Below are 11,944 nucleotides of genomic sequence, written 5' to 3'. Positions count from 1 at the left end.
AGGGAGGAAAGCTGTTCATTCTCTGACCTAAGTTTCCCAAGTCTTCATGTCTGATTCGTTTTTATGTTTCTAATAACGTTAAACACATTACATTGAAAGGAGCATGTGATCAATTATGTGTGAGTACATTAAGGCGGGTTTGCTGTCTGAAGCGTGTAACTTAGGTTAGTGTCTATCACCAGGCAGACGAGTCAAGTTCCGGGGGCCTGGATCAAGACTTCTTGAAGTGATTCATTTCCTTGTTCGCGTTCAGTGTTTAGCAGATTTAGGTGAGGTGCTCTGGACAGCGGGAGTAGAGCCCAAAGCCTCAGAAAATCACTGAGGCTGGTTTTCAAATTAGAGCCGTGAGGGAAGAGGCTCCCAGAGCGGGATGTGTGCGCCCTGGGAGGATTAGCTCGTGTCTGGAGAGCAGCGGCTCACACTTGCAAGGTGGCGTGGGTCCATGCGTGCCGGTCGGTCAGGGACGGATGGGCTCCTGCCCCATTACACGCACTTGCCAGCTCCCTGGGAAGCAGATTATTTCCTGGAACTCAAAGCCTATCTTGCATCTTGCCTGGAACCCCGTGAAACTCTTGGCGGCATCTGCCCCGGCTGCGTGCCCCCCACGCCCCTGAAGCATCACATTTATTTGATATTGGGATTGATATTCCTCTTTTTACATTATGGTTGGGACTCATTAACTCTCAATAAGGACCAATGTGGAAGGCAGAGTTTCCTCCTCTTCTAGAAAAAAAAAAAAGTTTCTTTGGACGGGCCACAGCTCCTGTAACTGATTTGGCCTGCCGGCATGGCACAGCATGTTGTGTGGTACCCTGAGGCTGGTGAGAAAGGGGACAGACTCAAGAATTCCTGGGTGGAAGGCTCTACCCTGTATTTACCACAATTACTAAAACACCACATTTAATAGCCCAAGACTGGTCTGTATTTGCATAGAAACCGCATATATGTGGAATTCTATTTTATTTTTTTAACTTCAAGATGGCCATAATAGGAGCCAGACTGTTGATGAGTCTAACAATTAGAAGCAGCTTCTAAATTTCCCAACACAGTCATCTTGGGTTCAATTCTGAGATCTTGTTCTAAAAGTTCAAACTGTGTGGTGTTTATCTACCAACCTCACTAAAGCACTCACATTGGCTGGTGCCAGACATGTGCATTCGGTTTGCCATTGCCCAGTTCAAGGACGGCTCTATAATCAGCCCTGGAATTTAAATCAAGCAGTCTGGAAGGGTGTTGGAAAGTTTCGTTTTAATAACTGGTTGTATTTATGTCCATAATATCACTATTAAATTGGCAAGTAGGAGGCAGCCTTCGGTGTGGGCGAGCCTGTATAGTCACCACCCCTGGATGATCTGTGTGCTTCGAAACAGGGAGTATAAAGAGGGTTCTTGGCTTCAGGAATTTGGCTCAATGGTTCTATCCATCTGAGCCATGTCCACCATTGCACCTGCTTCTTCTGGAGCCAGACGTACACATTATCACCATCATTCATTCAACAGTACTGAAATGACATCAATCTACGAAATCTGTCTTTTTCCTTTCTTTCTCTGCCACAAAGCAGAATCTCCAGGAGCTTGTGGGGATGGGTTGAGGAATTGAAAACTACATTCTCAAGTCACTGCTTGAGACATTTTTTTATTTTTTCAAGTGACTCTGGTGACGAAAGTAGTATAGTCACAGGGCAAGCAAACATTTAGACTGAAAACAATTGGATGGTAAGGATCTCTGCTTTAACCCACTACATGAGAGGTTCCTCCAGTGCAGCTGGTGGTGCTCACAAAAGAACCACTGCCTTTGAGAGAGAAAAACTCAGGCACCAGTGATGAACGCATTGCTTCTGTGTGTATCTTACACAAGCAACAAGATCCTAATGTAAATATCAACACATGGCTATCACTCCCACTGTATCCAATTTGTTTTCCAAACTCTTTGCACAGCAAGGGCAGAGCAGTCCAGACCAAGGGTTGGAAAACGACAGCCCATGAACTGGCCACCTGCTTTTGTCAATAAAGTTTTACTGACACCAGCCACGCTCATTTGTTTATGTCTTGTCGATGGCTGTTTTCGTGCTACAACGGGAGAGCTGAGTGGTTGTGACAGACACCGTATGGCCAACAAAACTCCCAAATATTTACTCTCTGTGTTGCTACAGGAAGAATTCACAGACCCCTGGTCTAGACAGTCAGTTGAGCCAAGTGTTGGCTAAAGGTCCCCAACTCACAATGCCAAGAGAAGGACTGGATTGGCTTTGGTTGTTGTCACGCAGTGCATAATTTAAAAAATCTTTACAAGCTGGTACAAGTAAAACTCCTATTCACCTTACTTTGGAGAAGCAATATGGAAAGTAAAATTAGGTCTGACTATACTTTATACATTACCTAACTATATTTTATATGTTACCTAAACTTCTAAAGCATTTCTGGGTTGCCCAACTGTGTGCATAAGTCAATGTCATTTCTTACAACTTTTAAAAGATGCAAATGTTGGCGACCACTAAGTACTGGCATTATGCTTGTCTCTGTGCAAAATTCTACAATGTGCAAAACCACGTGCTGTAGCTATAAATACAGTCCCAATTCAAGTCAAACTCTGCTGTCTAATTATTTTCCAAATATTTGAAACCAGTCGTAAGAGTCACCAGAAATCTGTAGTTTAAGACACCAGACACATTTCTTAGTCGAGCCTTCCAACGCTGACATGCTGGACCAATTCAGTGAAGCATGCCATAAATTATATGACTATGTTATTTGAATTAATGGGACACTTTCTACAATGGCAGGAATTGTTACCAGGAGTTCAAAAGCCAGACATGGGCTCTAGGTTATTATTCATACTTTAGTGATAGATTTGAATCTCACCTTTGTGGCCAGGTTTGGTTGGTCTGGTCAGGAATGCAGGCCATGACAAAGAACAAAAATTAAAGACCTAAAGCAGCTGAGACTACAGTTTCAATAGCCCTGAGTTAAACAACCAAACAAATGCAAGACAACTGGCTGGAACAGTATTGGACTGGCGTGTGATCTGAAGGTTTTGAAATGTCATTAAGGATGGGGCTTATTATTTGATGTTGCTTACAATGAAGGCTAGCTCTTTTCTCCTCATTTCAATATTAGGAAATCATAAATAATAACAGATATGATTATGGACTCTACCTGCAAATGTGTCTTAGTAGACCTGCGTCTATGGCAGCAGAAGAGCCATTCAGGGTACAGGAGGACCTGGACTAGACTCAGGCTGGACCACCTGGCTGTGTGCTATGTCTGCAGACTGAAAATGGCTGAAATCCAGTTCTCTAGTCATAACAGTTCTTGATCTTAGCCAAAAGGCCGAGAAGCGATCATAACAGTTCTTTTACCTAGAAGGATTTTATTCTAAAACTTGAAGTAATGACTTGAGGAGAAGATGGAATGTTCGTGAAAGTATCACTAAAAATTTAAATATGATTTTTGAGACTTAACATTGAAAGTTAAAACATTAAAAACCCAGTTGATGAATTATAAGATCTAAACAAATAAAGGCATAGGATAAGAAGTTTCTCTTCAGTTTCAAGTATAATAGGATCATATGCTGAAGAAAACATCACTGCTCTACACTCTTACTTAAAAAAATTGATACTGATTCATTTTTTGGTACTAATTCTTAAGTTTTGCTTTTCTTAAGCTTAAAAAGTTCACCAGCCAAGGTCTTCTGGTTTTGGTATACCCCATCATCAAATGGGGTATAAACTGGATCTTGAATCTGTCATACAGAGTGAAGTAAGTCAGAAAAAGAAAAAGAAGTATTGTGTATTAACACATATATGTGGAATCTAGAAAAGGTACAGATGAACCTATTTCCAGGGTAGGAATAGAGGTACAGATGCGGACAACAGACATATGGACACAGGGCAGGATGGAGGGGAAGAGAAAAGTGGGCTGAATCGGGAGGTTAGGATTGACATGTATACACCATACCATGTGTAAAATAGATAGCTAGTGGGAACCTGCTGTGAAGCACGGGAAGCTCAGCTTGGTGCTCCGTGATGACCCAGAGGGGTGGGATGGGAGGGTAGGAGGGAGGCTCAGGAGGGAGGGGCTATATGTATACATATAGTTGGTAAAGAATCCACCTGCAATGCAGGAGACCCCGGTTCGATTCCTGGGTCAGGAAGATACCCTGCAGAAGGGATAGGCTACCCACTCCAGTATTCTTGGCCTACCCCATCCAGGGGTAAAGAATCTGCTTGCAATGTGGGAGACCTGGGTTTGATCCCTGGGTTGGGAAGATCCCCTGGAGAAGGGAAAGGCTACCCACTCCAGTATTCTGGCCTGGAGCATTCTATGGACTGTATAGTCCATGGGGGTCACAGAGAGTTGGACACGACTGAGCGACTTTCACTTTCATAGCTGATTCACTTCACTGTATGCAGAAACTAACACAGCACCGTATAGCGATTATACTCCAATAAAAAAAGGAAAGATGAAAGTGAAAGAGTGACATAAGTGTAGTCAAAACACAGATGCTTAATTATGAAAAAAAAAAACAAAAAACCACACCTTTACTTTTCAAAGGATAAATACGATAGGGCTAGTTTTCAGAAAAGATGATTTACCACTCTCATTTGGGAACAGAAAAGTGAAATCTTTATGGGAAGCTTCCTAAAAGATGTCTAAGGAAAAATGAATGCTTTCAAACCTTTGGTTTAGGGAGGAGGTTGTGGGACTAAAGTGTCTCTTTAAAGCAAAGCAATTGACCTTGCAAGCTGTATGGGAAAAGCAACCTACGCATTCTGCAGCCAAATCGTGAATGCACATTTTTGTGTGACATTTCTGCCTGGGCAGCCAGGCTCTAATTAAGATCTAGCCAGTTAGATGATCACCAGGGAGAGAGGTCCAGGGTGTGGGGAACACTTCAAATTACATTCCACGAAAACCTTAGACTGTCAAAGCTTAGGAAGGCCCTGATCGTCCATGGACATGGAGGTGGGGGTCAGGGACTGAAAGGAAGGCGAGCACATGTCAGCATAAAATAGCTGCTGACATAAATTGAACATGTGCAATATTTTTAAAAGTGGTATTAAATCACAGGCCCACAGCCATCCCTCTCGGCGTCTCAGACCCCTTTCTTCTCTCCACTCGGGCTCTTTATGGAGTCACTTCCATCAGGCAGAGTTCCATAGGATAAGCCGCTTGAATCTGGTTGTATTTTATCCAACATTTGTTTCCCTGTGGAGATAATAATCACAAAGAATCTTTTGAGCTCTTGTAGAATAATAAGTCTTAATGATTTCTCCTCTATTTAGGCCACATTTTATTCCTTTTTTAAAAAGGACAAAGTGGTCGCCCTCTAAATAGAAGAGATAAACGTCAGGGAAGAAAGGCCCAGGTCGTGGCTGTCTGCGTGAGCACACCCCGGGGAGCACGTGCTGTCCCCCTGACCATGCTGGGGACAGAAATTGGGCTGGATCAGTCAAGGAGACTAACGTGAAGTGTGTACGCATCTCCAAACCTCTCTCCCCACTGTTCTGTCTCCTGGTCTATGTTTAGTCTAACGCATGTAACAACAGAGGAAAACAGTCTTTCAGAATGGCTTCCAAAGTTCTTACTGATTCTACATATAGAACTGTGTGAAATGAAAAAGAGTTAAAAGTAAGTAAACTTCATTTCCTACCAAAGAACCCCTAACCATCGAAGGCATCTCTAAGGCATGCCCTTGTCACGAATGCCGATTCTTGCGTTGAATGTTCTTAGCTGGTAAGACGGTTCAAATGGGAAGGAGAACACAGGCTATTTTCTCTTAGGCACAAGGTTTTAATGGTTTTTGCTTCAAAGGCTTGGTCCTAACTGCCTGGTGGAGTAAGCTGTGAGAACATCACTACTCCTCGTCTAGAAGTCTATGAAAGTGAAAGTGAAGTCACTCAGTGGTGTCCGACTCTTTGCGACCCCATGGACTATAGCATACCAGGCTCCTCTGTCCATGGGATTTACCAGGCAAGGGTACTGGAGTGGGTTGCTATTTCCTCCTCCAGAGGATCTTCCTGACCCAGGGATCGAACCCGGGTCTCCCACATTGCAGGCAGACGCTTTACCGTCTGAGCCACCAGGGAAGCCTTCTAGAAGCCTATAGGTCACCCCAAACCCCTAGCAAAGCCAGAGATTGTTGGGGGTGGTGAGCAGGGGAGGAAGTGAGGACACAGAAGCCCGTTTCCTTTGTTCTGGACGTCGCTTCTGTTGGGTCTACATGAAAGTGAAAGTGTTAGTTGCTGTTTTATCTGACTCTTTGCGACATTATGGACTGTAGCCCGCCAGGCTCCTCTGTCCATGGGAATTTCCAGGCAAGAGTACTGGGGTGGGTTGCCATGCCCTCCTCCAGGGGACCTTCCCAACCGAGGGATCGAACCCAGGTCTCCTGAACTGCAGCTGGATTCTTTACCATCTGAGACACCAGGGAAGCCCAAGAATACTGGAATGGGCAGCCTATCCCTTCTCCAGGGGATCTTCCCGACCCAGGAATTGAACAGGGGTCTCCTGCATTGCAGGTGGATTCTTTACCAGCTGAGCTACCAGGGAAACCCCCCAGAGTGGGTAGCCTTTCTCATCTCCAAGGGATCTTCCCAACCCAGAGATCAAACCTGGGTCTCCTGCATTGCAGGCAGATTCTTTACCATCTGAGACACCAGGGAAGCCCCAAGTCTCATCACGGAAGTGTTATTCTAAGTGGGAGTGGATTGCTAGGATGACGATGCATGTTAAACCCCTCTGGATGAATGAAGTGAGGAACAGGGGAAGAAGCTCTTTATATTCAGGTGACCAAGAAGAATGTCACTCTTGGACCCAGTGCAAGGGCCACCTCATGCTTCCGAAGGGATGATATTCTGAAGCTTCTGGTCTTAGATGTAGAATCCCCCTCAAAGGTTCTCCAAGCAACAAGGGTCTGTTCCTGCCATTCCCACTCCTTTCCCTACCCTTTTCCAATTTAAAGAAATCCAAAATGGAAATTCTCACTACCACCCAAATTAAGAAAACAGGGTCGGTTCTTTTCTATCCCCAGTGTTCTGTGCAAAACTGATAATCAAACAAATGATTATTAACATTTACAGTTAAACTATCATCTCTGCTTTCATCATTAAGTGTACATTTTCTGAGGGTAAGAATTACATTTTATATTAATTTAACTCCAGAAATCATATCAGCAATAATTCATTTGTAGGATACAATTTTCTATTATAAATTAAGGAATATACATCTTACCGGGAACATTTCCAAAATCAATGTAAGACTGTGGCAGATGTTCCTTTTCTCTATTTCTTGTGACCAAAACCACACCAAGGAATGACAGAAAACACCTGTAGGAATAATGTTAATAAAGAACACAAGGTCACTGTATTAAATAACTGAACGCATGGTATTAAGTAACTGAACTCCATCTTCTACATGATGACATACATTCCATTGGTTTTGTTCTTTCTGTTTCTCATGGTAAGCTGCCTAGAAATTGTCTTAATTGCTGCAGCCAATAATATCTGTCCCCAGAACCAAGACCTGGGCAGCTTCCAGTAAGTCTCTGCCCCAGGTTTTTACCATCTGGGGGTTAATTCAGGCTCTAAGCCCTTTGGGTAGACACTAAGTCTCATTTTCTATCCATGCATGCTCAGACCCATTACTGGCATGCAACACGAGCAAAAAAATAATTTATTCTTTAATTTTCTAAGAAATTTCGTTGTCCTTGGCCATAAGCATAGTCATAGTTTCCAGACCCCAGAAGTTTAGCTTCGCCCAAAAATCTCACAAAATTGAATTTTCAAGATAGATAGGTTTCTATGTTAAAAATAGTCTGGGCTCAAGTTTGCATAACAATGGTCATGCAGAATACCACATCGAGAAGCAACTAAGCATTCAGAGGTGGGAACCAATGGAAGAATCACTACATCGCTGAAATTCTGTCAAGGTTCTACTCTCTATCGGCCAGAACACCAGCAGTGATTGTCCAGCAAATTCCTAGGCAGGGTTAAAGCTGGGCACCTAGACCCAAGAGAGGGATGGGTCTGATGTTAGTAGGTCTCAAGGCAAAGATCTGCCCCAGTCTTGGCCTTGCATCCTATGATCCTAGAGACCCAAGAGAGGGATGGGTCTGATGTTAGTAGGTCTCAAGGCAAAGATCTGCCCCAGTCTTGGCCTTGCATCCTATGATCCTAGAGACCCAAGAGAGGGATGGGTCTGATGTTAGCAGGTCTCAAGGCAGAGATCTGCCCCAGTCTTGGCCTTGCATCCTATGATCCTAGAGACCCAAGAGAGGGATGGGTCTGATGTTAGTAGGTCTCAAGGCAGAGATCTGCCCCAGTCTTGGCCTTGCATCCTATGATCCTAGAGGCATCTGTGGTTCCCTGGTTGAGATCTAAGCTAAGGGTTCCTAAGGCTGGGATAGGTCTGATTGAGTATAAAAAGGTGGAGTTGCTACAAGGGCCTTTGATTTACCTTGACTTTGGCTGGAACTGAAAATTCCCAGTGTTTCAGATCCCTCACAGAGATATTTAAATCACAAAGACACTGAGCTCTGGGTAGGGTGTTAAGTTGAAAAATATGCTTCTTTTAAGAGCTCAGGAAACTGATGTTTCTTATATTATTTTCCAATTTTCCATGCCTCAGGTCCAATGCCAAAAGTCTCACGTAAAAGTAATAGGATTTCACATACCTTACCTCTGAGACATTTACTCACCCAAAAAGATATACAAATATAGTGAGAAAAGCTGCACCAAGGAACTCCTGATAAAATATGATACCTACAATAGTGACAGAAGATAAAACTAAATTTAGGGTAAGAATATTTACAATAGCTACATATTATTTTTCTTTTTTTTTTAAATTTTTTTATTAGTTGGAGGCTAATTACTTCACAACATTTCAGTGGGTTTTGTCATACATTGATATGAATCAGCCATAGATTTACACGTATTCCCCATCCCGAACCCCCCTCCCACCTCCCTCTCCACCCGATTCCTCTGGGTCTTCCCAGTGCACAAGGCCCGAGCACTTGTCTCAATAGCTACATATTATTTTTCAAATTACAATATTATTTTTTTTCAAAGTAAATAGTTACCCTTAAAATGCACATCCAGTTGTTGCTGTTGAGTTGCTAAGTCGTGTCCTACTCTGCGACCCCATGGACTGTAGCCCGCCAGGCTCCTCTGTCCATAGAATTCTCCCAGGCAAGAAAACTGGAGTAGGTTGCCATTTCCTTCTCCAGAGGACTTTCCTGACCCAGGGATCAAACCCACATCTCCTACATTGGCAGGTGGGTTCTCTACCACTGAGCTACCAGGGAAGCCCTAAAAAGGCACATTCAGTAGCTTACTTTAAAAAATAGTTGCATGCAATACTAACATTTTCAATGACTGCAAAGAACACAGATTTGTAGACTTTACATAATGTATAATGTACATATCATTATTATAAAATCGGTGCCAGTAACACAGCTTTTGCCAACAGAAATTTTTTTATCCAGTCCAAGATTTGTCCCACTGGAACATGCAAGAAGAGTGACATTTCCCACCACCAGTTGTTTAAGCCAGGGGTTGGCAAGCCTGACCCGAGCGTCTGGGTGGATGCTGGCCCTTTCACATAGCACTTGCACTTCAGGCCAGCTGCTCCTCACGCTGTCGGCCTTGGCATCCCCCTGCAGTCTGCAGGTCTGGTCACAGGCTCACGTGTGCACTGGAGGATGCTAACGTGCTGCCTGAGTGCCATTTCTCACTGCCAGCCCCTCTCCCATCTCCCTCTGCGGCTCTTTCCTTCTGGGTGAAGGGAAATGTGCATCTGTCCTTTATTCCAATGAGCTCTCCTTCTCTCTGTCTTAGTATCAGTGATTCCCTTTTGGCCTATGGTCCCAAAGCCTTCGCAGACTTTTTCTTTTTTCTTTTTTTTTTTTTTTACTAAATAAGCTACCTTTTTTGTTTTAGTTGCGGCGAGCAGGGGCTACTCTCTAGTTGCGGTGCATGGCCTTCTCCTTGCGGTGGCTTCTCTTGTCGCTGAGCACAGGCTCTAGAGCGTGTGGGCCCCAGTAGTTGGGATGCCTGGGCTCAGCGGTTGCGGCACAAGGGCCTCGTTGCCCTGTGGAATCTTCCTGGACCAGGGATCGGACCTGTGTCCTCTGGATTGGCAGGTGGATTCTTAATCACTAGACCACCAGGGAAGTCCAAAATAAGTTATCTTTTAATTATCTACTACCTGGAATCACATTTGTGTGTGTGCGTGTGTGGTGGTAGCCTTGTGATCCTGTCGACAAGTATTTACTGAGAGTCGTGACTGCCGGCTGCTGCTGAGGTGTTACAGATGCCACAGAGAACAACACAGGGGGCTTCCTCAGTCTGAGGTCTGTCTCCTCACTTCCTGCAGGAACAAGCCATGTCCCATCTTGGTGAATCTTTGTTGAGTGAATCAACATTGCTGAAGCATTTTCCCCTGTGATTACACACGTCCTTGGAGTCATTTGAATGTTTTCTTGTTATTCTAAGCTGGTGCCCCATAATATTCATTTCTCGAAGGACATTTTAAATTGCTTCAAACGCTTTTGCTTTTGTGCTATTAAACTTCTTTGCACATGTTTCTTCCCGGTATTTTAGGATTTTTTTGTTGTTGTTGTCATCGCTTAAAGAGGAGTTTCTGTCTTCAAGAGTAAAAATTTTTCAAAAATTGTAGTAAAATACACATAACATGGCTTCCCAGTGGTGCAGTAGAAAAGAATTCACCTGCCAATGCAGGAGATGCAAAAGACACCCACTCCAGGATTCTTGCCTGGAAAATTTCATGGACAGAGAAGCCTGGCAGGGTACAGTCCATGGAGTCACAAAGAGGGGGACATGACTGAGCACGCAAGCATGCATGCATACATACCATAAAGTTTACCATATCCTAAACACTTTAAAGTATACAGTTCAGTTGTGTTAAGTATACAGTCATCACTCAGTATACACAGAATTTGATTGGAGGACCCCTCAGTGGATACTAAAATGTGAGGATGCCCAAGTCCCTTATATAAAGTGGCATAATATTTGCATATAACTTATACACATCCTCCACAAATATTATAAATCATCTCTAGATTACTTATAACACCTAATACAATATAAATGCTATGTGAATAGTTGGCATCACTTGGCAAATTAAATTTTTGCTTTCTGGAATGTTCTGGAATTTGGGGGGAAGGGGATATAGTCTATCTACTATTGGTGGTATCCATAGATGCAGAAATGTGGATACAGAGGGCCAACTGTATTCACATTGGAGTGCAGCCAATTTTTAAAACTTTTTTAACTTGTAAAACAAACTCTATACTCATTAAACAGATCCCCATTTCCACCCTCCCCCAGCCCTTGGCAATCACCACTCAGCTTTCCATTTCTATAAGTTTGACTACTCTGGATACCTCATATAAGTGGAATCATACAGCATTTGTCCTTTCATGACTGGCTTGTTTCAGTTAGATAATGCTCTTCTTAAGGTTCACCCAGGTTGTAGCATGTTTCAAAAGTCCCTTTTTAATGATTGACTAATATTCCTCTGTATGTATATGCCACATTTTCTGTATCCATTCATTTGTCAATTTAGGTCACTTCTGCCATTTGGCTACTGTGAATAATGCTGTTAGGAACCTAGGTGTACAAATATCTGTTTGAGTCCCCGCTTTCAATTCTTTTGGACATACACCTAGAATAGACTTGTCGGATCACATGGTGATTCTATATTTAATTTTTTGAGGAACTGCCACAGTGTTTCCCATAGTGGCTACACCATGTTATGTTCCCACTAACAGTGCACAAGGGTTCCAATTTCTTCATATGCTTGCCAGCGCTTGTTATTTTATGTTTTTGTTTTGTTTTTGCTAATAGCCATCCTAATGGATGTGTGGTGATTTATGGTTTCCATTTGAATTTCCCTGATGATTAGGGATGTTGAGCATTTTTTCCATG

The 11,944-nt window shown here is 43.2% G+C and overlaps 1 protein-coding gene across 1 annotated transcript in view; it reads right to left on the bottom strand.

Annotated features, from left to right (window-relative positions):
* Positions 1–4,482: 4,482 nt before the first annotated feature.
* NIPAL2 (NIPA like domain containing 2) overlaps positions 4,483–11,944 on the bottom strand; it is a 77,503-nt gene continuing 70,041 nt past the window's right edge. The window contains exons 9-11 of the mRNA XM_043483816.1: positions 8,695–8,758; positions 7,230–7,324; positions 4,483–5,204 (exon numbers count right to left, since the gene is read on the bottom strand). Coding sequence (XP_043339751.1) covers positions 5,092–5,204; positions 7,230–7,324; positions 8,695–8,758 — 272 coding nt within the window. The 3' untranslated portion in view covers positions 4,483–5,091. The remainder of the gene's footprint in view (positions 5,205–7,229; positions 7,325–8,694; positions 8,759–11,944) is intronic.

This window comes from Cervus canadensis, chromosome 12 (assembly GCF_019320065.1).
Source record: "Cervus canadensis isolate Bull #8, Minnesota chromosome 12, ASM1932006v1, whole genome shotgun sequence".
NCBI lineage: Eukaryota > Metazoa > Chordata > Mammalia > Artiodactyla > Cervidae > Cervus > Cervus canadensis.
This window is presented reverse-complemented; position numbering and strand designations above follow the sequence as displayed.